This window comes from Callithrix jacchus, chromosome 20, assembly GCF_049354715.1.
Source record: "Callithrix jacchus isolate 240 chromosome 20, calJac240_pri, whole genome shotgun sequence".
Lineage (NCBI taxonomy): Eukaryota > Metazoa > Chordata > Mammalia > Primates > Cebidae > Callithrix > Callithrix jacchus.
The window spans coordinates 46,500,145-46,523,515 of record NC_133521.1 but is presented as its reverse complement, the minus strand read 5'-3'; the positions used below and the strand labels follow the sequence as shown (position 1 = coordinate 46,523,515).

Sequence of the window (23,371 nt, the reverse complement as noted above, 5' to 3'; positions counted from 1 at the left end):
AGCCCAGGGCGGGCCTGGTGCAGACTGCTCACAGCTAGGGGCTACAGGGGGCTGCAGGGAGACTAGGGCACGCACAGCACTGTGCAGGTGGCAGCCCCTGCCTGCTGAGCATCTGGGCCCAGGCTCTGGCCCTCAGTGAGGGGCTGCTGCAGACCTGGGTGGCGGGATCGCGCCCATGGGTCTGTCGGGTCCCTGGAGGTGTTCTAGCCCATTTCGCCAGTTAGTTCCTGTCCATTTTCAGCCTCTGTGCAGCCACTGCAAGCAGACAGTGGAGAGAGCCCGGGGTGGCCCTCCTTTCTGTGGACTTGAGGCCCAAACAGGCCAAGGTGGAGGGGGACTGGGGGAAGCCCTCGGCGTGTGCCTCACTGGTGATGAGACCCTGACCGTGACCAGTGGAGGCCTCTGTGGCTTCGTGGAGAAAGCGGATGCTCTGGCTGGCTTGGGTGGGCAGCGAACAAGAGCAGGCTCCTCTTCCTGGGCCAGCAGCAGAAGGACAGAGGCAGGATGGCTGCTGCCTGGAGGGAGGGTAGGGCTGCCCTACGTGGCCTCCAGCAGAAGCTGCCTGGGTCGAGGAAGGGGTGGGCAGGACTGTGGCCCTCCACAAGGCCAGCCCCACCATGAAGACAGCGCCAAGCTGCCACGTGGCTGTTCTGCCGTCACATCAGGGTAAGCAGATGACTTCTCTGTGTTCTTGGGCTTAAAATGAGGATGCTAGGGCCGGGCGCGGTCACTCACGCCTGTAATCCCAGCACTTTGGGAGGCCGAGGTGGGTGGATCACGAGGTCCAGAGATCGAGACCATCCTGGTCAACATGGTGAAACCCCGTCTCTACTAAAAATACAAAAATTAGCTGGGCACGGTGGCGCGTGCCTGTAATCCCAGCTACTCGGGAGGCTGAGGCAGGAGAATTGCCTGAACCCAGGAGGTGGAGGTTGCGGTGAGCCGAGATCGCGCCATTGCACTCCAGCCTGGGTAACAAGAGTGAAACTCTGTCTCAAAAATATAAATAAATAGAATGAGGATGTTGCCCGACGACACCTGTGAAAACTCCCTCATGTATGAAGCACTTCCGGGGGGTCTGGCTAACCCTAAGAGAAAACCCAAATATCAGGGATTGGAACCAGAGGGGAGTTTATTTTCTCACATCTAAAAACACCAGTAGTCCAGGATGGGTCCATCAGCCAAGGCCCAGGTCCTTCCTGCTTTCTGCTCCACTGTCCTCAGGGTGTGGCTCCTTCCCCATGCTCTCAGCACAGCTACCCCAGTGCCAGCCATCACATCCATGTTCTGGGCAGGAAGAAGGCACGTGCCAGCCAAGCCCCCTTCATGGGAGCGCCCCTGCAAGTCTCCCCCTCCAATAGCTGTGAGGGAGACCAGGAGGTGGCTGGTCCACCCCATTGTCGGAACCGGGCAGCGGCACTGGGGTTCTGATGGTAGGAAGGGGAATGGACGCTGGGTTAGCAACCTGCAGTCCCCACACAGCCAGGACTCAGGTAGGGGTAATCCCCACTGAAAGTGGAAGATTTCCTGCTGGGCTGCAAGGGAGAGGTGCTGGCTGGGCTCCTGCCTTCTCCTAACAAGCATGAGGCTCTTGTTAAAGATTTACCAGTGAGGGTGGCCTGTGGCCCAAAGGCACCCAGCCCAGCTCCCTGGATCCTCAGTACACTCCAGGACTTCAATCCACCCTGGGGCAGGGAGGCCTGGGGCACGCCTGTGTTTGCACACACACGCACTCCTGATCTCTTCTTCTATAATTTACAAAATCAGCACTGTGTTTGTTAGAAGGGATGAAAAGGCAAATATGTATAAAGTTCCCCTCCCTGTGTCCTGCCCCAGGATAACCCTCCTTACAGCCTTTCCTGAGGTAGGGCCTCTGGGGTCCTTGTAGGTCCCTCAGAAACTCTCCAGTCCTGGACCAGTGCTGGAACGTACTCTGGGGATCTCCTTAGCATGCTGAGCTCGGGGACGCCGGCACACTGATGCCGCAGGGAGCAAGGAATGCGCTGTGGGCTCAGCCACTGCCCCAGGCCATTGCCACTCAGCCACATCAAGCCACACAGCCCCTAACCCCCTTGGCAGCAAGGGGCGCCTCAGGTCTGCACTCCAGGGTTCAGGAAGCCGGCTGCAGCTGAGCTGAGGCCGAGGGGCCAAAAGGCTTCAGGAGGGCCAGATGTGAAAGAATGGAGGACAAGTCCAGAAAGGGCTCTCGCTCGTGAGAAGGTACGCCAGCTCCCCACGTGCCCCTAGATCCTAGGCTGGGTCTGGGTTCAGGAGGACTGCCCCTTCCAGACCAGCCCACCCGTTCAGCCCATGGGCGGCCCACGTGGTCACAGGTCCCGCAAGTTCAGGAATTCATTGTTCCCGGCGCGCATGCCTCCACCCCTTCGGGACACCTGGGACAGGCTTCCTGCGCCGTCTGATCCCCATCCTCTGCCACACCCCTCAAAGTCCTCAGCTGAACTCTTCTTAGTTAAATCCTCGGCTGACACGGAAGAAAAAGCCACATCTCATCGCAGAAGACCTTTAGTTGAGATGCACATGCACAAGGCCCTGCCCCAAAAGCCCTGGGCCTCCCATTCAGGAGAGGCGAGGAGAACAGACCGAGGCCCCACCACGGTTGCGGGTTGTGCGCAGGCTCCTCTGCGATGGCTGGCAGCAGAGCCCTCCATCAGCACACGGGTATCATCATCGACGTCACCATGTTATCAAACGCCCTGCCAAGACAAACGAACCTACTCAGAGGAGCCAGGCTTCAACCTCTGCTCATAGAGAAAGGCCCAGCAGATGACCCCATGCACAGGATGCCCGGGGCCTTCTCTAGGGTCCAGAAATGTAAACTCAGCTGAGGCCAGGACAGGAGTCCCACCCCACCGGGCGGAGAGGACCCATCTGCTGCCTCCAAGTTCCCTGTGCAGTCTTCCGAGGCCCCAGGATGGGATGGAGAGAGCAGCATGGACCGGCAGGGCAGTGGTGTGGCGAGGACAACCCCACGTAGCCCAGGAGAAAAGACTGCGTGGACATTCGCCTGCCTGCTCGCATCTGGGACCCAGGATGGCCCCAAGACAGTGTCCTGGTGCAGGGAAGGGCCTGGCTTGGGTCACTGAAGCACCGTCTTGACTGCCAACCACAAGGAATTACGTCTTGGAACTGGGCACTTGCTGGAAACGTCTGGAGTGTAGGCGTGGACCCCATTTCCTGACGTTCAAAAGTTGAGTCTGTTTACTTTGTGGGCCGCTGGGAAGATGCCTGACACCCAGGTTCCTGACTGTCCAAATTCAACAAGAGGACGTGTGCTCCCTGAAAGCCACTGCCCATGTGCTTGGCCCTTACTGAGTCCTGCAGGTACCCTAGGTACCCACTGGGCAAACCTGGGAAGCCAAATGGGCAAGCTCTGCTCCCTGAGCCACACACACACGCTGCTGTCCATCCACTTTCCGAGCAGATCGGTGTAAAAGCTGGTGTGGAAAAACAGGGCTCTGCAGCTTTAAAACCTCTGCCTTAGGTGGGCGGTGCGCAGAGCTTAAAGAGACCCCCCAAACCTCTGCCTTAGGTGGGCGGTGCCCAGAGCTTAAAGAGACCCCCCCAAACCTCTGCCTTAGGCGGGCGGTGCCCAGAGCTTAAAGAGACCCCCCCAAACCTCTGCCTTAGGCGGGCGGTGCCCAGAGCTTAAAGAGACCCCCCCAAACCTCTGCCTTAGGCGGGCGGTGCCCAGAGCTTAAAGAGACCCCCCCAAACCTCTGCCTTAGGTGGGCGGTGCGCAGAGCTTAAAGAGACCCCCCCAAACCTCTGCCTTAGGCGGGCGGTGCCCAGAGCTTAAAAAGACCCCCCCAAACCTCTGCCTTAGGCGGGCGGTGCCCAGAGCTTAAAAAGACCCCCCAAACCTCTGCCTTAGGCGGGCGGTGCCCAGAGCTTAAAAGACCCCCCTAAACCTCTGCCTTAGGCGGGCAGTGCCCAGAGCTTAAAAGACCCCCCTAAACCTCTGCCTTAGGCGGGCGGTGCGCAGAGCTTAAAGAGACCCCCCTAAACCTCTGCCTTAGGTGGGCGGTGCCCAGGGCTTAAAAAGACCCCCCTAAACCTCTGCCTTAGCAGGCGGTGCGCAGAGCTTAAAAAGACCCCCCTAAACCTCTGCCTTAGCAGGCGGTGCGCAGAGCTTAAAAAGACCCTCCTCCCTTTTCTTTTCTTTTGTCTTTTTTTGTCTCTTCTCCTCCCTTATCTCCTAAATGGTTGCATTTTGGCAACCGAAACAGCAAAGCAGGTCCTACAGAAAGAACGTGGTGAGACGCAGGACGCGGGGCCCACCTGGACTGGATGCGGTCCCCCGGGTTGTAGAAGGGGTTGCACATCACGTCCGTGTAGGAGTTATGCAGCTTCCGGAACATCTGAAACAAGACCGCGAAGGTCACGACCACACGCACACAGTCGGGCCCGACGTTTGGTTTCTCAGCATTTCGAAACCAAGTGAAAAAGGAGAAAGCAGCCGCTCAGGCACGGCCTCCCATCCCGACTTACGCTGCGAATTTCGTTGTCTCGAAGGGCTGTGTTGGAGGAATCCACCACCATGACAAACTTCACCTTGGAGTTGGTGACATAGCCGTACCTGCACAGCTGGTTAGGGAAGGCACTCGTGACAAAGGGACTGCTGGGACAGCAGATGAGGCATCTGGCAGCGGAGGGCCCTCTGTGTGCCCTCACTTTGGAGAAACGTGGCAACTCTGAATCACAAGAAACGCCCAGGCTGGCGTGACCGTGCTGGTGCCAGTGTAAAGGCTTCGCTAGGGTGACGCCTGATGTTTGCAGGAGAAGCAAAGGGGAGGCAGCTAAGCCTCACCCGGGTTCATGCTCTGGGAGCCGAACCACCTAGACTCCGAGTCTGTCTGTGCAACGCTAATGCCTGGCCCAGAAAGTTAACTGCAAAACCAGAGATTTTGTGAACAAGGCGGATCCCCTCTTTTTTTTTTTTTTTCTTTTTTGAGATGGAGTTTTGCTTGTTACCCAGGCTGGAGGGCAATGGCGCGATCTCGGCTCACCGCAACCTCCGCCTCCTGGGTTCAGGCAATTCTCCTGCCTCAGCCTCCTGAGTACCTGGGATTACAGGCACGCGCCACCATGCCCAGCTAATTTTTTGTATTTTCAGTAGAGATGGGGTTTCACCATATTGACCAGGATGGTCTCCATCTCTTGACCTCATGAGGCGGATCCCCTCTCTAGAGGCCACATTGTCTTGTGAAACGGTAGCAGAAATGTCATGTGGACAAGCAACATTACAGCTCCTGGGAAGGTCTTTGAACCCCATGGCCTCAAGTGATTTCTCCCAAGGGGCTAGGTGAGAGTTTCTAGTGACATACGAGGCAACACCTAAGAGGATAAATAAAACCATCATCCCCTGCTTAATTAAAGGTGGTAGCTGCCCTTGAAAAGCACAGACAAATCCTTGCAGATACAAAGCAGGAGTGTCCCAGGTCTTCTGCAAACCAAACAATGGACACGTAAACCAAAATATTAAACAGGGAATTCCAGCCATTTTTTTTTTTTTTTTTTGAGTCAGAGTCTTGCTCTGTTGCTACGCTGGAGTGCAGTGGTGCGATCCTGACTCACTGCAACCTCCGCCTCCCGGGTTCAAGCGATTCTCCTGCCTCAGCCTCCAGAGTAGCGGGCATTACAGGTGCACACCACCACGCCTGGCTGACCTTGGCAGAGACGGGTTTCACCACATTGGCCAGTGACCTACTCTTGACCTCGTGATCTACCTGCCTTGACCTCCCCAAGTGCTGGGATTACAGGTGTCAGCCACCGTGCCCGGCCAGAATTCTAGCCTTTCTCTTCCCAAATGATTCTTCCAATGAAAAACAAGAGTGAGAGGCTTTCATTTGCCTCAGGCTTCCCTAGTTCCGTGACTGGCTAAAAACCCTCACCTCTTTTTTCTCTTCTTCTCAAAGGTTTCATGTGATCTGATCCTAAGATACATCCCATTGCAGGTCACCCTGACATACACCCTGCACTGAAAGATACACCTTGTAGTCCTCTGTGGGGTAGAGCAGGCCCAGGTACAGCTCCCTCTGGTCGACCAGGGCCTTCCCCATTGCAGAGATCTTCTCATCCACCACATCCAGAGATGTGTGTACCATGTAGTGGAACTTCAGCTCGTTCTCCGTGGGGGTACTGCGTATGTAGAGAGGGTAATTCTGCAAGAAAGGATGAGGGTGACTCAAAGGACAGGACTCCAGCCAGCTCCGAACAACGCTGCAGAGCTGTGACCTGCAGCCACTGCGGGAACACATTCCTATTCTCTAAGCTCCAATGCTTCACTCTCCATGCAGCGGTAGGCACTGCCTTAGGGGGATCCCATGTCACCTAAGATTTATGCGTTGTTTGCAAAGCAGCAGCAGTAGGGTGGCCAGAAAAGAAAAGACGATTCAGTAAAATGGGGCCGAGCACAGCCTGACGATCCCGCCTGGCACCTGGGCAGGCTCCTCACCTCCTCCTGGAGGACGCTCTGCCTCAGCACATCTGCCTGGGTCACCCAAACACGGCAGCACCTTAAATACTGGCTTTTCACCTTGACAGGAACCTTGTACCAAATCCTTCAAAGACTCAGCTCAAATACCCTTCATCTCTGCGGTTCTGACCATCCTAAGCCCACAAGTCACAGCTTACTTCCTGGGGTTTCAGAGGCCACCATTCACCCTGTGTCTGTTCAGCACTGGGTCCTGCAGAAATACGATGAACAAGGGTACTCGCCACCCTCGTGGAGGCACGTGATACATACTCAGTAAACCCACGAGCAAGCAAAGGATCATGGTAGCCCACGCCAGGAGGGAACCCATGAGAAGCTTAGCAGCAGCCACGGCCCCACAGGGAGCGGCCTCCTGAATCTGGTCTCAAGGGAGGCCACGGCTAGGAAATGAAGGCTTCGTGCAGCAGGAGCAGGTGGACCGCCACCCAGCTCAGTCTTAGCCCTCAGAAAATGCCTTCCAGAAGAAATGCATGTGGGCCAGCAAAGAGGATGGGCGCTAGGGAGACATGTTCCGCGTGGAAACGCCCAGAGGTGAGAGGGCAGAGCCAGGCCAGGGAGCTGCAGAATCAGTTTGGCTGGAGCGGAGGATGCAGGGTTATGGGGGAGAGAAGATCTCAAAGCAGGGTATGCAGACAGCACCCCAAGGCAACGAGAAGCCACTGCAGAGATTTCAGGCAGAGGCGTGACGGGATCTGCTCTGTTCCTAAGGGGGCACCGGGGAGACTGGCTACAGGGCCGGGGACGCCTCGGGGGGCGCCAGCGCTCGAAGGGAGACCGGAGGACGGAGGCAGTGCCTCGGACCACCTAGGTGGGTCCTGGCGGGGAGGAGGCCTGGGGCGCAGAGCGGGGCGTTTAGCAGCGGGGCGGGCGAGCGCGGAGCTGGGGGCCCAGGGTCTGCGGGGCGGCTCGTCCACCGCGAAGCGCCTGACCCCGGGAGCTCGGCGAAGGCCTCCTCCAGGTCCCATTCCCTAAGGCGCCTTCCAGGCCCGGAGAAGAAGAAGAATGACAGCGCAGAGCGAGGATGGTGCGGGCCCGGACGCCCCCGCCGCGAGTACGCACCTCCTTGGCGATCACCGCGACGCACACCGCCATCTTGGGAGGCCCGGCGCCGGGCACCGCGTCACGTGACCCGCGCCGGTCACGCGCCCCCCCCAAGCACCGCCCACACGCAGCTGGCTCAGGCCCCGCCCTGCCAGTCACGAGGCCGTCCAGGCCCCGCCTTCCGTCCGTCCGCAGGTTCAGACCCCGCCCCACGGGTCACGCGGCCGTCAGGGCCCCGCCCCCCGCCGCTCCGCGGGCTCTGGCCCCGCCCCTCCAATCACGAGCCCGTCCAGGCCCCGCCCCGCAGTCCGGCCGGAAGCGCCGGCGGCCGCTCGCAGAGTCCGCTCGCCGGTGCGGGCTCCGCGGTCCGGTGTTGCCATGGTGGCGGTTGTCGCGGCGACGAGGTGGTGGCGGATGCTGCTTGTGCTGAGCGCCGCGGGGATGGGGGCCTCGGGCGCCCCGCAGCCCCCCAACATCCTGCTCCTGCTCATGGACGACGTGAGTGCGGGCGGCGGGATGGGGCTGGGCCGTGGGGCCGGGTCGCGGTGGGGGGAGGCCCCGGGCGGGGCGGGAAGGTGAAGCGGGGCCCCCGGAGAGGAGGGGGAGCCCCGCAGGGAGCGGCCGCCGAGTCCGAGCGTGGGGTCTCGGCCGTCACCGGTCACCACCCGCGCTGCCCGGGCAGCGTCCTTTCCTGCAGGGGGGTGTCCGGGGTGCTCCCGGGCCCTGCCCCCCGCCGTCTTCCCTTTCCCGCCCTCTGCGCTTGGGAAGGTGAGCGCGCCGCGTGGCCACCCGAGAGGAGGAAAGGGCCGCTCCCGCCGCCCTGCCTGGGAGCTGCGTCTCAGAGCCGCGAGAGAATCACTCCCCAGTCCCCCCGCGGGGCTCCAGCCTTAGCCACGGGGGATTCTGCCCCCTGCTGAGCAAAGGTCAGGTGTCCCTGAGGTCTGAAGAACTGAAAGGCTGAATGTCCCCTGGTGGGCAGGTGCGGGGTCAGGGGTCACAGAGCCGACCTGCTGACTCAGGAGTGAGTTCCCCTAGGGAGGACCCCAGGCACCTGACTGTCCCCAAGCCTGAGCCTCAACCTCCTGACCGGTGGGGGGGGGGTTGACACCTGCCCCGCTGTGCTCACGTGGTATGTGAGGACTGGGGCTCCCTGAGTGCCAGACTGCTCGCTGCAGACTAGCACAGACCCTGGCAGGGGCCTTCAGACCCAGCTGTGCTGACCAGTGTCGGGGCCATGGGCCTCATGCAGGGTCTGGGCAGTCGTGGCTGTCAGAAGTGGGAGGTGCTGGTCATGTAAAATACACTCAGATTTGGAAGACGCTGCAAAAAAAAAAGAAACATCTCACTGAACAGCTTCACTTGTTAAATTAATGATTTTTTGCTGTAAAGATACACCTGAAAAAGTAGACACCATCCATAGTTTCGCCACCCAGGGGTGACAGCTGACAGCCCTGCCGGCGGCTTTTCCATCTCACGTGTCTATCGCTGTGCAGTGACTGCTTTGCAGAGAGCACCCTCCAGGTCCCAGGCCCCTGTCCGGACAGCAGCGACAGCAGCGGGCAGGCCTTGCCCAGTACTCAGTGGGGTCTCCCTTAGAAAGATACTTTGTTATAGAATTTCGTCTTTCACCGCCTCAGTCCTTCTGGGCCATTGTAGATACTTTGTTACGGAGTTTCATCTTTTAGGAGTCATTCCCTCTGGGCCAGCATAGTTTCCTTGGGTGAACTGGGCTCTGCAGGTGAAGCCTTCCTGTTCAGCTTCTGCCTTTCTCAGATGACAGAGGGCTGTGTGAGGTGGGGCAGCTCATCAATGATTTTTTATGTTGAAGACTTGTCAAAACGATAATATTTTGCTTATGTCATGTTAAATAAAATATAAAGTTAGGCCAGGCGTGATGGTTCACACCTGTAATCCCAGCACTTTGGAAGGCTGAGGCATTTGGATCCCGAGGTCAGGAGTTCAACACCAGCCTGGCCAACACGTTGAAACCCTGTCTGTACTAAAAATACAAAAATTAGCTGGGTGTGGTGGCAGGCAGCTGTCGTCCCAGCTACTCTGGAGGCTGAGGCAGGAGAATCGCTTGAACCTGGGAAGCGGAGGTTGCAGTGAGCGGAGACCGCGCCTTTGCACTCTAGCCTGGGTGGCAGAGTGAGACTCTGTCTCAAAAAAATAAAGTTAGCTTGCATTCCACCTACTTCTGCTTTTCTAACATGGCTCCTGGTAAATGGAGAATTGCATGTGGACTCACTCTGTGTGTCTGTAGGACAGTGAGGCTCAGGCCCTGCAGGGGTGAGGGGTGAGCACTCGGGAATGCTTGCACATGGGGGAAGGTGACTGGGAAGGTCCGCCCAGCTGGGCACCTGTGCTGTGGCCTCTTCTGTGTGGTTCGTGGGGTCCTGTGGCAGCTGACGCCTTAAGAGGCCCGGAGGAGCTTTGTCCTGCCTGGCAGGTGTCCTTGTTAGGACTTCCTGGTGCGACAGCAGAAAACCAAGTCAAAGTGACAAGCAAAGATGGGGATCTCCTGACGGCACCCCCGGGCTGCCCAGGCCGTTTCCCCTTTCAGGGCAAAGATGAGGATCTCCTGACGACACCCCAGGGCCGCCCAGGCCGTTTCCCCTTTCAGGGCAAAGATGGGGATCTCCTGATGACACCCCAGGGCTGCCCAGGCCGTTTCCCCTTTCAGGGCAAAGATGGGGATCTCCTGATGACACCCCAGGGCCGCCCAGGCCGTTTCCCCTTTCAGGGCAAAGATGGGGATCTCCTGACGACACCCCAGGGCCACCCAGGCCGTTTCCCCTTTCGGGGCAAAGATGGGAATCTGACAGCACCCCCGGGCTGCCCAGGCCATTTCCCCTTTCGGGGCTCTGCTGTCTCTGAACTGGCCACATCCTCACTCAGCCAGTGACGGTCCCAGGCGACTCCAGGTCACCCCTACAGTCAGCAGGCCCAGCGGGAGGGTGGCTCTGCTCGAGTCCTGTGAGCCTGACGTGGGTCTCAGCTCTGCGCCATGCACACTGGGGGAGGGGTGCACGCTGACCTGACCAGCTCAGGCCTCGGAGCCTCTGGCCTACCCTGGAAGGGAGACCACCCCTGCTCATCTCATCTGCCTGGACCCAGCAGAAAGGGGGTTTCCTGGAGGGTCCATGGCACAGCTTCCAAGAAGGGGCAGGGATGCTGGCAGGTGAGAGCCACCGAAGCTGGCAGTGTAGCTCCGAGGTGCCCTGCTGTGGCCCAGGGTGCAGCCGCAGGAGCATGGGCGTCCTCACAAGCTGTCTTCCGTCCTCAGAGCCCAGGCTCCCTCCACAGCCCTGTGCACACCTCTCCCTGCCTGGCAGACTGGCTGTTTCTGCCAGGGTGCTGGTGTCTGAACCTGCAACAGGTCATTCAGGCTCTGTCGTGACACAGGGTGGCTTGGTGACCTGCAGTGCTGGGCCCTGAACCACCTGAGCATGAGTGTGTGTGTCTCAAGTTCAGAGCCTTGGAGCACGGCCCTCCACGGACTGGCTGCCCGCGGCCCAGACTCTCCCTGTCCAGTCCTCTGGCTGGGCACTGGGGCCAGGACCTCCCTTTCATCTGAGCAAGTGCAGTTTCAGAAAAGGGGTATCCCCGAAACTACCTTATTGTACCCCTCATGGCCAGAAGCCATTGTTCAGCCGGTCACACTGACCTGGGAGAGAACCACTGCCCCCATCCCCTCCCCTCACGGTCAGGACCAGAAGAGGAGGCTGGGACTGGGGTGTGAAAGCAGCTGGCAGCTGGACTGGGGGGTGAGAGACCCCCCTAATTGTCCAGGGGGAGCTGAGCTGGCTGCCGTGAGGACAGGCCCACCCACAACAGCTCTGCCCTGCCTTTCACTGACCTGCAGTTTGGCGCAGCCTGGCTCTGCAGCACGCCGGCACCCGCTGCCTGAGCGAGGACACCCGCATGGCCCGCTCTGCTCTCCAGGGCTGCTGGGGCCTTGGAGACAGGCAAGACCCAGTGACAAGCTCTGCTCTGGCCCTCGCCTGGCTCCTGCCTCCCAGGGCCAGCAGCGCTGTGCGTCGGTGCTCATTACTTGGAAAGTAGGGTAGAGGAGGGTCAGCCCTAACCACACTGGAAGTGGAGACTCAGGGCCACCAGGCCAGCCCCTGTCGCCACGGCGCTTTGTCGAGCTGCCAGAGCCAGGGGGAGCGCTGCTCAGCACCTCTCATTTGAAACAGACAAGCACTGGCCGCTCATCTTTATCATACTCCACGGCAACCAATAGGGATGGAAAGTTTGCATTTCTTAAAACTCTGAAATTCTTAAGGATGCTGCTCCGTGGCTCACAGCTGTGCTCACTGAACATGGACAATCATTTGGGGACTCTTAGAACCTTTTTTTTTTTTTAAGATAGAATCCCTCTCTGTTGCCCAGGCTCAAGTGCAGTAATGCGATTTCAGCTCACTGCAACCTCCACTTCCCAGATTCAAGTGATTCCCCTGCCTCAGCCCCCAGAGTAGCTGGGATTACAGGCACCCGGCACCATGCCCGGATAATTTTTGCATTTTTAGTAGAGACGGGGTTTTACCATATTGCCCAGGCTGGTCTTGAACTCCTTAACTCAGGTGATCTGCCCGCCTCAGTGTCCCAAAATGCTGGGATTACAGACATGAGCCACTGCACCCAGCTAGCAATTTTTTTTTTTAAGACAAGATCTGGCTCTGTCACCCACACTGGAGTGCAGTAGCTCGATCACAGTTCACTGCAGCCTCCACCTCCTGGGCTCAAGCGATTCTCCTGCCTCAGCCTCCTGAGCAGCTGGGATTATAGGCAGCCATCACCACGCCCAGCTAATTTTTAAAAGTTTTTTTAGTGACAGTGTCTCTCTGAGACCCAGGATGATCTTGAACCCCTGAGCTCAAGCAGTCCTTCCTCCTCAACCTCCCACAGTGCTGGGATTACAGACACTGTATCCAGTCCTTTGAGGACTTTCAAGGGAGAGGAGAAAGGTGCTTCCTGCCGGTGGTGCTCTGCAGGGATTGTAGCTGTCTGCATGGTAACCTGCTCACTCTGCAGGGAAGCTGTCTGCACCTGTTCTTCATACCAGGAAGCTGCCGATAAGTAACGAGAGAACGGGGTCAGCAGATGAGAGCTGGCCCAGCAGCCTGGGACGCTGTCCTCAGAAGGCCCACATGTGGGAGGTTGCCCTCAGCTGGCATCTGGGAGCTGGGAATGGGCGGTCCCCTCGCTGTTCCCCTATACAAGCGGTTCGCCTTGCCATAGGTTACGCAGATGCCACGTTTTATGCCCAGCGCTTTCTTTCCTCCTGGGCCTCAAGAGTCAGCACGTGCTAAGCAAAGGGGCTGCACCACCAGCCCGGGCGTAAGCTCTGGGAACCGAGTCTGACACGGCTTCCCCATGAGTGTCTGGCACCTGTGCTTGCAACCCGAGCGTCTCGTGCAGCTCCACTGGGGGAGGGTTCGTGATGCCCCTCATCTCCCCTGTCCCGCCGTCACCTTCTCCCCTGGCTGTGGTGACGTGGGACTGTCAGCCGAGCCCTGCGGCTCCTCCCAGCAAGAGTGCTCCGCTTGCGGTATCCTCTGAGTCAGTGATAAGCGTGGAGTTCACTCCCTTTAGGGCATTTTCTGCTGCATCCATTCATGTTCTCTGAGTCCTGGAACAGGTGAGAGTGACCCAGGTGAGCACAAGCAGATCAGGGCGCAGCTCTGCTGACCGCTGACCTTCTGGGGAGGCCGGCCCTCCAGGAAGCCTCAGGACGTAGCCTGCAGGGAGGGTCGGGTCACATGGCACCCAGTATTCAGATGTGGGCCTGGGCGTGGGCAGACACTGTATCGGGAGAAACACGCCATTCCCCTCTCATCCCAGCTCTGGGCTGGCTCAGCTCCTTACCTCCCCAGCCTCCCTGTAGTCAGCTCAGCCACAGGCCTCACATCTGACTGTAAATGTGGATGGGATGTCCCTTCCCAAACAACAGAGGCAAAGACAGAGGCCTCCTGCCCCCACCCCGTCCACCTTTCTCTGCTCTCCCACCTGGACTGGATACTGGGAGGGGCAGAAGCCCAGCCACCTGGAGGATGAATGTGCTTGCGGGGAGGCGGAGGACAGGGAGCCTTGGGCGTGTGTCCAGTCCCCTCCAGCTGGCCTCCGGGAGCTGCTGTGTCCAGGCCTGCACTACAGGACTCTGCTGCCTTGACGGGATGCACCTCAGCCCAGCGTGGGCACATTTGCCCGGCGCTCTTCTGTGCTGCTGCTCAGCCCGGGAGCGGCTCTGCAGGCGTCCCTCCCCTCTCCTCTCACCTCCCTTTCCTCCTTATCAGCCTCAGCGGACACCTCTCCAGGCGCCTCCATTGTCCTCAGATGAAAAAGCCATTTCAATGACTTCAAAATAAACCATCTCGAAGCTGGGTGCAGTGGCTCATGCCTGTAATCCCAGCACTTTGGGAGGCCGAGGCAGGTGGATTGCTTGCACTCGGGGTTTGAGACCAGCCTGGGCAACACAATGAAACCCCATGTCTACTAACATACAAAAAATTAGCCGGGCATGGCAGCGTGTGCCTGTAGTCCCAGCTACTAGGGAGGCTGAGGCAGTAGAATTGCTTGAACCTGGGAGGCAGAAGTTGCAGTGAGCTGAGATCATGCCACTGCACTCCAGCCTGGGTGACATAGGAGACTTCATCTCCAAACAAACAGATCAATCAGCCATATCAGGGCTGAGCACGGGGGCTCATGCCTGGGATCTCAGCACTTTGGGAGGCCATGGGAGGCAGGGGCAGGCGGATCGCTTGTGCTCAGTTTGCTCATGACCAGCCTGGGCAACGTGGCAAAACCTCACCTCTATCAAACATACAAAAAACTGGCCAGACACTATGGCTCATGCCTGTAATCCCAGTACTTTGGTAGGCCGAGGCAGGTGGATCACCTGAGTTCAGCAGTTCAAAACCAGCCTGGCCAACATGGTGAAAGCTCATTTCTATGAAAAATACAGAAATTAGTCGAGCGTGGTGGCCAGCACCTGTAATTCCAGGTACTCAGGAGGCTGAGGCGGGAGTACAGCTGGAACCCAAGTGGCAGAGATTCTGCCACCGTACTGCAACCTAAGTGACAGTGAGACTTCGTCTCAAAACAAAAGAAAAAATACGAAAAGTTAGCGGGGCATGGTGGCGTGTGCCTGTGGTCCCAGCTACTCTGGAGGCTGAGGTAAGAGGATCACTTGAGCCTGGGAGGCGGAGGTTGCAGTGAGCCAAGATCGCGCATGCGTGACAGAGTGAGACTCTGTCTCGGAAAAATTAACCATCCCAAAAGGGATCCAAAGCTGAAAGGGCCAAAAGAATTTTGTCCCATGAGACGTGGAGGACCTTTGAGAGGAAAAAGCCCAGACCGGGCTCTGCTCGCAGACTGTACCTACCAGCAGAGGCCGACGTGAGGAATGGTCACCCTGCCTAGCTGAGCCTTACAGGCAGGCAGGGGCCAGAGAGCCTGTTGTCCACCGGGGAGACTAACTGAAGCCGGACAAGAGACCACGCTGTGACCATGCAGACGTGGACGTCCAGCCGCCCATGTGTGCCCAGAGCGGCTGTCATCCTGGGGCCCAGCGCCCGTCCCTCCAGTGGCCGTTCCCTGTCAGCTGCTGCGCCCGCCCAGGTGAGGGCTTCCTCTCTGCTCAGACCCCATCTCCTCACACAGGCCCCACAGCTGCTTGTTCTTTGAGGACCCAGAGAGTCAAACACCCCTGGCCCCAACCCAGGAGAGTCGGGGAGCCCCCAACCTGGTCTGTCTGCAGAAAACCAAGACGCCTGCACTTCCTTCTTCTCCAGCTGCTTTACCGAGATAGAATTCAGCGGCGAAAATGCTCGGGTCATCGGTTCTAGTGTATCGTCAGAGTTGTGCAGCCACCACACGTCTTCAGATCTTTATCCCGAGGAAGGAAGCCCCAGCCCCGACGGTGTCACTCCCTTGTTCCCCCTGGAGTCCCTGGCAGCCCTGCTCCCCTTTCCGTCTCTAGGGATCTGTCTTTTCTGACATGTCGGGTGAATGGAATCATACAACTTGTGGGCTCTGACTTACACTCGCACAGGGTTTTGGGAGTTCATGCACGCAGCCTGTGTCAGGACTCCATTCCTTTCCGTGGCTGTGTCATGGTCCATTGTGCAGAGGGGCCACATGTGGCCAATGCTTCTGCCCGTGGACGGGCAACCGGTGTTTCTTGCTTGGGCGCCGGAGAGCTTGCGCTGTGGGTGTTGGTCTGTGCACAAGTTTCCACGTGGACAGACCAGTTCTGCTGGGCATGCAACCGAGTGGCATTGCCGGGCCGCGTGGCCACCCTGTGTGGCACTGCCACACCTCTTCCCCAGGTGCTGCGTGTCGTGTTTTCACGCAGTGTGTGAGTACTCTGGTTTCCAATGAGTTTACTTTTTTTTTTCTTAAAGATGGGGTTTCACTATGATGGCCAGGCTGGTCTTGAACTCCTGACCTCAGGTGATCCACCCACCTCGGCCTCCCAAAGTGCTAGGATTACAGGTGTGAGCCACTGTGCCCTTCCGGAATTCACTTTTAATGTTTTGTTTTGTGAAAATCAGCCTTGGACATTCAGTGATCAGACTGTTTGGTCTCTGCTGTGGTGAAATATGGAAGCATCAGGGTCTCTCTCCAGCCTGAGCACCGGAGCCCAGGGATCCTGTCTTGGGGTCATTTGAAATGGTGCAGACTTTACAAAGGGCTGATGGGCAGGTGGGGCTCACTCGGCCTCCAGGTGCAGTCCTCCTTGGGGTCCCTGGCCATCCATGCAGGCAGCAGTCCTGCTCTGTGGATGAGTCCTGGGACCGCTTGTGGCAGGAGGAGGCTGGGTAGGGTGAGTTTGGAGAAAAGTGGCAGGTTTTTGTTAGTGTTTTTTTTTTTGAGATGGAGTCTCCGTCACCTAGGCTAGAGTGCAGTGGTGCCATCTCGGCTCACCACAACCTCCACCTCCTGAGCTCGGGATTCTCCTGCCTCAGCCTCCCAAGTAGCTGGGATTACAGGTACATGCCACCACGCCCAGCTAATTTTTAAATTTTTTTTTATGGAGATGGGGTCTCACTTTGTTGCCCACACTGGTCACCGAAAGAGAGAAGTGTTTTAGAGACTTGAAGAAAGAGCCATAGGTGTGGTCCCTGGTTGCTTGAGAGCTGTGGGTGGAGCTGTTTTCTTCCTGCGGAAGGCTTCAGCTCCCAGACCCAAAATGCAGACACGCTTGGTTTGCTAAGAGCTTTCCCTTCCTGTCTTCCAGGTGTGTCCACACACCCAGGTGTCATGAACGTTTTCTCACATCAAGTGAGCGTCTCAGGAACCCCCAGTCACACCTCGTCTTACCCATCCTGTGTCGCCTGGAACCACACACGGGGTCTAGGGAGCTTAAAAGAACAGAAATGCGTTCTTGGTCTGGAGACCAGAAGTCTGAGATAAGGGTGTGGGCAGGCCCTGGCTCCCTCAGAGACCTTCAGGGGAGGGCTCTCTTGCCCTGCAGCCTCTGGTGGCCTCCAGCCGTCTGAAGCCCATGGCTACATGGCTCCCGCCTCTGACTCCATTGCCGCGCGGCCCTTCCCCCATGTCCTGTGAGGGCTCCAGTAGTGTAGGATGAGGGTCCACCCCAGCGTTCATGACCTCGTCTTACCTGATCACATCTGCAGCAACCCTGTGTCCAACCGAGGTCACATTCCGAGATACACTGGGGCTGAGATTTCAGCTTCTGGGGCTACAGTTCCACCCGCTAACACTGGTGAACTGCGATCTGTGAGACTAATCTCTGGTGTTCCCAGTTCCCAACCACAGTTGTAAACTTGCATATTTAATGGGTTATAAGCCGCTGGGATTCTTTGCTTAGGATGAACTCCTGCACGTGGAATTGCTGAGCCATGAATTTTTTTTTAAGTGACAGGGTCTCACCTGCTGCCCAGGCTGGAGTAGTGGTGTGATCATGGCTCACTGCAGCCTCCGTCTGGCCTCAAGCAGTCCCCCTGCCTCAGCCTCCTGGGTAGTTGGGACCACACACGCACACCACCACACCTGGTTTTGTTTTTAGGAGGTGATGTCCTGCTGTGTTGTCCAGGCTGGTCTGGAACTCCTGGCTTTAAGCAATTTTCTAGTGATGGATGTTGTTTTTCAGACGGAGTCTCATTCTTTCACCCAGGCTAGAGTGCAGTGGCGGGATCTCAGCTCACTGCAACCTCCGCCTCCCAGGTTGAAGTAATTCTCCCACCTCAGGCTTCTCCCACGTAGCTGGGACTACAGGTGCCTGCCACGTTGCTAGGCTAATTTTTGTATTTTTAGTATTGGCTAGGCTGGTCTTGAACTCCTGGACTCATGATTCACCCTCCTTGGCCTCCCAAAGTGCTGGGATTACAGGTTCGAGCCACCATGCCCAGCCCCAGGATTGCCTTTTAAGGTAGGGTAGCTGCACTTTCACTAAAACGGAGGTTTGCAAACTGCAGCCCATGGATGGAATGTGGACCACCTGCCGTTTTTTAAACCCATGAGCCAGGAATGGGTTTTATAATTTTAAGTGGTTTTTTTTTTTTTTAAAGAATATTTCATGACATGAAAAATTGTATGAAATCAGGTGTTGATGAATAAAGTTTTATTGGCACACGGCGTGCACATCTGCTTGCATGCCAGGGCTGAGCGGCTGTGACAGCCCCATATGGCCCACAAAGCTGAAAAGATCTGCTGTGGGGCCCTTTACATAATACATCTGCTGATGCCAGCTCCGAACGTCTATATTTGCATTCAAACTGGTTTCAACGATAAAAGTGCAGTGAATTCAGCTGGCCCTGTCAGAGTGGTCATTGCACCTGGAATGTGGCATTTTTCCCAGGTGTTGCATGCTTGTGCAGCTGAAGGTGGTAAAATGGGCAGGGCCCCAGGCAGGCATCTTCACTGCACTGATGTCTTGGCTGGTGCTTGGAGCACCTGAGTCTGCAGGGAATATGTCCCTAGAGAGAGAAGACAGGCAGGGCGGAGGGGCGGAAGGGCAGAGGAACAGAGGGGCCGGGGGTGTGGAGGGGCAGAGGGGTAGGGAGGCAGGGGGCGGTGGGGAGTGGAGGGGTGGAGGGGCAGGGGTCGGGGAGAGGAGGGACGGAGAGGCGTTGACTGCCACCAGGCTCCTGCTGAGGTGGGCGCTCAGGGAGATGCTGTGGGGGACCTCATCCTGGCTGGAGGATCTGAGGAGAGCCAAAGCCCCAGGCGGTGCTGGGCTGCCAGGGTAGATGCCCTCTTTTCTTCTAGAGCAAAATCCTGGTCCACTGCCTGTTTAAAAGTACTTTTTTCAACAGTCCACATAGCAAAGTTTAAAGAATCTTGCAGGAAGCCCGCCCCTGCCCTTCCGAGGGGTCTGCCGTGGACATTTGCTGTGCTGGCACTGTCACACCTAGTGTCACCCTGGCCACCATGCTCCCTTTCCTGTGCTCACCCACCCTCTTGCTTGAGGTTTTTAGAAAATACACAATGTAAAAGTGACCATTAGAGCCACCTTCAAGTGCACTGCTCAGGCAGTTATTTCCAGTGTTCTGTGTCCATCACTGGTTCCTACTTCCAGAACATTCCATCCCAAGGAGAAACCTGTACCCACCAGCAGGCACTCCCCTGCACCCACCCCAGCCCCGGAGAGACACTCAGCCGCCGCAAGCTCTGTGGACTGGGCTGTTCCAGGTGCTTCCCATGAGCGAATCACAGACTGTGTGGCCTCGTGTCTGCTCCTTCCCTCACGTGAAGCTTCCCAGGTCCCTGCATGGTGTGGAGTATTGGCGCACTGTTCCTTCTGATGGCTGGGTAGCGTGACGGGTACAAGCATGAGTTTCCCGAGACGTTACACATTACCACAGGCCAGGTGGCCTGAGACAGATGTATTCTTGCTGGGTTCTGGAGGCTGGACGTGCCGATCAAGGTATCAGCCGGCTCCTCCCTCTGGAGGTTCTCGGGGAGGGTCCTTGCTGTCCCCTGGCTGGTGGCTGCACCACTGCAGTCTCATCCCTGGCCTTCACGCAGCCTCGCTGCTCCGTGTCTGCGTCTGTAACTCCTGCCCTCATAAGGGCCCAGTCATAGGATTGAGGCCCACCCTGGCCCAGCGTGGCCTCATCTTAGCTCATGACACCTGCAAACACCCTACTTCCAAACGCAGCTGCACTCGTGTATTACACACACGTCACACTTTGTCATCCACCCATGGGCGCTTTGGGTGCTCCTGCCTTTTGGCCACTCAGTCACGCTGCCCTGGATGCACGTATGCAGGTCTGTGTGCGGATGTACGTTTCAGTCTCTTGCGTGTGTGGCTGGGAGTGGAATTTCACTTGATCATTAGGCTTGGGTTTTGGGGGACGGTGACCAGTTGATTTTGAAATCTAGACCTGTACAGCAGATATATGAGGGCTTCTGCATTGACAAGGAAAACAGATGTGCGTGTTAAGGGTCTGGCTCCCTGGGAGCACACAGGTGCTGGTGTCAGCATGGAGGGGGCAGGCGGGCGGATGCATTCCCCATGTGAAGACCAAGCAGAGGTGGAGGTGACATCCAGAGTAGCAGCCCCATGGCACACGCACAGGTGATGCTGGGGTTTGGCTGAGCTCTACTGCTGGAGGGTATAGGGTGGCACTGGCTCCCACTGTCCTGACACGCTCTTGGCACCACGGGCAGTTCCCCAAGCCAGAAGCACCATGTGCAGAAGGAGCTCATTCCTCCTCTCCATGCTCTTCCTGCAGATGGGGTGGGGCGACCTCGGGGTATATGGAGAGCCCTCCAGAGAGACCCCGAATTTGGACCGGATGGCTGCAGAAGGCACGCTTTTCCCAAACTTCTATTCTGCCAACCCCCTGTGCTCGCCATGTAAGTCAGTGCAGCCATCACCCCCAAGGAGGGGGTGAGCCCAGCAGGCTAAGGCCTCCCGTGTCCTTGCAGCCCCGACTCTGGTGGCCACATCAACCTTGTCTACCCCTGAGAGGTGCAGGGAGGACGACAAGTGGGCTCAGGCCTTTCTCACTGGTCCCTGCCTGGCTCGGCATAACGTGGGCTCAGGCTTTTCTCACTGGTCCCTGCCTGGCTCGGTGTCACGTGGGCTGCAGCACCCGCCAGGTTTTCGGGGTCGAAGTTGCTGTGTTGTTGGCGGCTGCTGCTGTCTGTTCCCAGAGTTGGGTGTTGTGCCCCCCTGGGGAGAGGCGCTGAAGCGTGGCTCTATCTTGGGGTACCTGCGAAGCAGGGGTCCCACTCCCTCCCTCCCTGTGGAGAGTCTCCTGCGGGAGACAGAAACACGTGGTACTGATCGTGAGGAAGAGGGGAAAGCAGGGCACGGGGCCAGTGCTCAAGGTTGGGGGGAATGTGGACCTGCACGCCCAGCGGGTGTCCCGGGGTCAGCACACGAGGACAGGGCCATGCGGACCTGCACACCCAGCAGGTGTCCGGGAGCCTGGGAGAGCAGGCGGGGCCTTGGGGACGACGCTGAGCCACAGCACCCATTTCAGTGCAGTGGGTGCTGTGCCCCCTGGGTGGTAGAGACACTGACAGGATTGACAGGTGTGACAGCCCCTCGTCACCTGCACTTGCCTCATCAGTCAAGTATCTGTCTACCCGGCGGGGCTCTTGCTGATGAGAGTGTGGGTCTGAGTGTCACGCTTCTCATCCTGTTCTGTTTCTGTCATCTGCACGTAGCCAGGGCGGCGCTGCTCACGGGACGGCTTCCCATTCGCAACGGCTTCTACACCACCAACGCCCACGCCAGAAACGGTAGGCTGCCCACTGCCGCCTCCAGGGCTGAACTTCAGGTGCAGGGTTGGGCCAGTGTCTCCTGCCCGCTCTCCTGTGTGGCCTGGGTTCTGTGGAGCAGTACCTGGTAGCCAGGGAGCCACACTTCATATCTGCTGTGACAGACGCCTTTAAGCAGATGGCTGCACCTCCATCAGGGTCACCTGCACCCTGCCTGGCAGGCGAGCAGCAGGCAGGGTGCACGTGGTGCCAGGGCCTCCGGGAGTCGGGGGGAAGTGTAGGCTCCCCCTGGCTGGTTTCCTTCCTTGCCCTGATCCAGTGAGGACAGAGTGGAGGGTGCCCAGTTCAGTGTAAGGAGCTGGGTCTGTACCCTCGCCCCAGAAGCTCCTCTGCTCCCCAGAGGGTGAGCTGAATGGCCATGGGGAGGCTGGAGCTGTGGCGTCAGTGGCAGTTCTGGAATGCTCCGGAATCGCTGTGTTCAAGGGGTTTGGATGGGATCCCCAGGGTATCGCACGGGGGAAGTGGGATTTCCAGTGGCCTTTGAGGAAAGGGAAGGACAGGGGATGCCTGGGTGAGGCAGTACAGCATCACGTGGTATGTTCAAGTCCCTGGAGACCAGGTGGGAGGGAGGCCGGCCTGAGAGGCAGGGTGGGGCCTGAGGCTGGGCCAGAGGCCCAGGGAAGGCGCTGGGGGCAGAGAGAGTCCACCCCGTCCCGCCCCCGGTGATGGCACCGACTCTGAAGGCTGCCTGGGAAAGTCCTGGGAGCACCAGGCTCTGTGGCTGCACAGCCCCGGTCACAGCCTTTTACCCCGAGGGGCCAGGCCCTGTCAGGATGAGGAGTGGTAGCTTCTCGGGGTCTGCCCAGGGCTCACTCCGTGCTGCTCTTCCAGCCTACACACCGCAGGAGATTGTGGGCGGCATCCCAGACTCGGAGCAGCTGCTGCCAGAGCTTCTCAAGGAGGCCGGCTACGTCACCAAGATCGTCGGCAAGTGGTAGGTCTCCAGCCACGCCCGCCCGGGCATCCTGCACCACCCATTTCTGGCCTTGGTCACAAGGGATGTGGCTGCAGGTTTCCACACCAGGAAGGCTTCTTGGGTGGGAACAGAAGCTGAATTCGGGGGTGTTCCGGTGTCGCCAGTGCCCCAGCACAGCGCCCCAGCAGGGTCTCAGGTCACCAGGCCAGGCCCACTGCCACTGCCCCTGGCTGTCTCGTGCCACGTCGTCCCTGGGAGGGCCACATCATTACAGACAGGAGCCATGGCACGGGAGATGCCTGTCCACCGCGGGCACCTGTTTGATGCTGGACGCTCTGCTCTAAACTACAGAGAGGCCACAGGAAGGAGAGGAACTGCCCAGCAGTTGATGAACTCCTACCTGGTGAGAGCCTGGGAGCTACACAGCATCCCGGGCCGCCGTTTCAGGCACACGGGACATTTCATTTCTTCTGCTCCCTGGGACGCCCAGTGAGCCTGGAGGGTTGGGTCCGAGTCACATGGCCTGCATTTCTCTCCATCTGTTGGAGCATTCACTGCCTGTCAGGCCTGCGTGCCCCTTCTCCAGGAAGCCCACTTGTTTTCCCACCTCTGTCCTCCCTGTCTGCTGCCTGCAGCTCCTGCCAGCCCCCTTCGATGGCTGCTTCTGGGATGTAGATAGTCACAGCAGCTGGAATTTGCTGAGACTGATAGAGGAGGACCCAGAGGCTGCCTAGGGAGTGCTTTGTCACATTTCAGACGAGAGGAAGCAGCATGGGGAGCTGAGCGCTCAGAAAGCACAGGGCAGAGCATGCATGCTCATGTTTTAGCTCATCGGTGCCGGTGGCCAGAGCTGGAAAGGGAGCAGGTCTCCAGAGAGGCCTCAAGGCTCCCAAACAGCCATCAGTAGGAGAGAGGGGACCCTGAGGTCTGGGAGCAGGAACCAGGCAGGCCCTAGAGCCACAGCTCCTCCTGGGCTCAGGAAACAGTACAATGGCTGGGTGGCTGGGCCAGGTTCCTTCCGGGTTCAGGACAGGGTACGGTGGCTGGGTGGCCCAGGGTGGGGGCTCTTCCTAGGCTCAGGACAGAGTATACTGACTGGGTGGTCCGGGCTGGGTTCCTCCTGATGGCCAGACCAG

The 23,371-nt window shown here is 58.2% G+C and overlaps 2 protein-coding genes across 21 annotated transcripts in view; one reads left to right on the top strand and one right to left on the bottom strand.

Annotated features, from left to right (window-relative positions):
* Nucleotides 1-1,114: 1,114 nt before the first annotated feature.
* On the bottom strand, nucleotides 1,115-7,631 carry TRAPPC2L (trafficking protein particle complex subunit 2L). 2 transcript variants are annotated; one of them, XM_054248603.2, is made up of 5 exons: nucleotides 7,574-7,631; nucleotides 5,913-6,182; nucleotides 4,510-4,712; nucleotides 4,300-4,379; nucleotides 1,115-2,714 (listed from the first exon to the last, which is right to left on the bottom strand). In XM_054248603.2, exons 2-5 carry the CDS (start codon nucleotides 5,968-5,970, stop codon nucleotides 2,669-2,671), a joined length of 387 nt encoding a protein of 128 aa, XP_054104578.2. In that variant the 5' UTR covers nucleotides 5,971-6,182; nucleotides 7,574-7,631; the 3' UTR covers nucleotides 1,115-2,668. The 2 variants fall into 2 exon arrangements, with proteins under 2 accessions (XP_054104578.2, XP_002761302.1); XM_002761256.6 differs by having other exon boundaries at nucleotides 4,510-4,597; nucleotides 6,010-6,182.
* GALNS (galactosamine (N-acetyl)-6-sulfatase) overlaps nucleotides 6,788-23,371 on the top strand; it is a 43,788-nt gene continuing 27,204 nt past the window's right edge. For 9 of the 19 annotated variants that reach the window (XR_013530298.1, XR_013530291.1, XR_013530301.1 and 6 more), the window contains exons 1-5: nucleotides 6,788-7,322; nucleotides 7,499-8,053; nucleotides 20,263-20,386; nucleotides 21,206-21,280; nucleotides 22,151-22,253. Coding sequence is in view for 5 of the 19 variants with exons in the window: in XM_078357983.1 (XP_078214109.1) it covers nucleotides 7,934-8,053; nucleotides 20,263-20,386; nucleotides 21,206-21,280; nucleotides 22,151-22,253 (422 nt within the window). In the remaining 14 variants the exon portion in view is untranslated. Of the gene's footprint in view, nucleotides 8,054-20,262; nucleotides 20,387-21,205; nucleotides 21,281-22,150; nucleotides 22,254-23,371 lie in introns of all 19 variants that reach the window. The other 10 variants (XR_013530296.1, XR_013530297.1, XM_078357983.1 and 7 more) reach the window with 3 other exon arrangements.

Excerpts from the sequence above, each read along its gene's own strand:
- TRAPPC2L (XM_002761256.6), bottom strand. The coding sequence starts at position 7,606 with ATGGCGGTGTGCGTCGCGGTGATCGCCAAGGAG. Across the intron at positions 4,598-6,009 it reads CCCACAGAGGACTACAAGGT|GTACGGCTATGTCACCAACT; the intron begins GTATCTTTCAGT and ends CCAGCTGTGCAG. Across the intron at positions 4,380-4,509 it reads GAGACAACGAAATTCGCAGC|ATGTTCCGGAAGCTGCATAA; the intron begins GTAAGTCGGGAT and ends GTCTTGTTTCAG.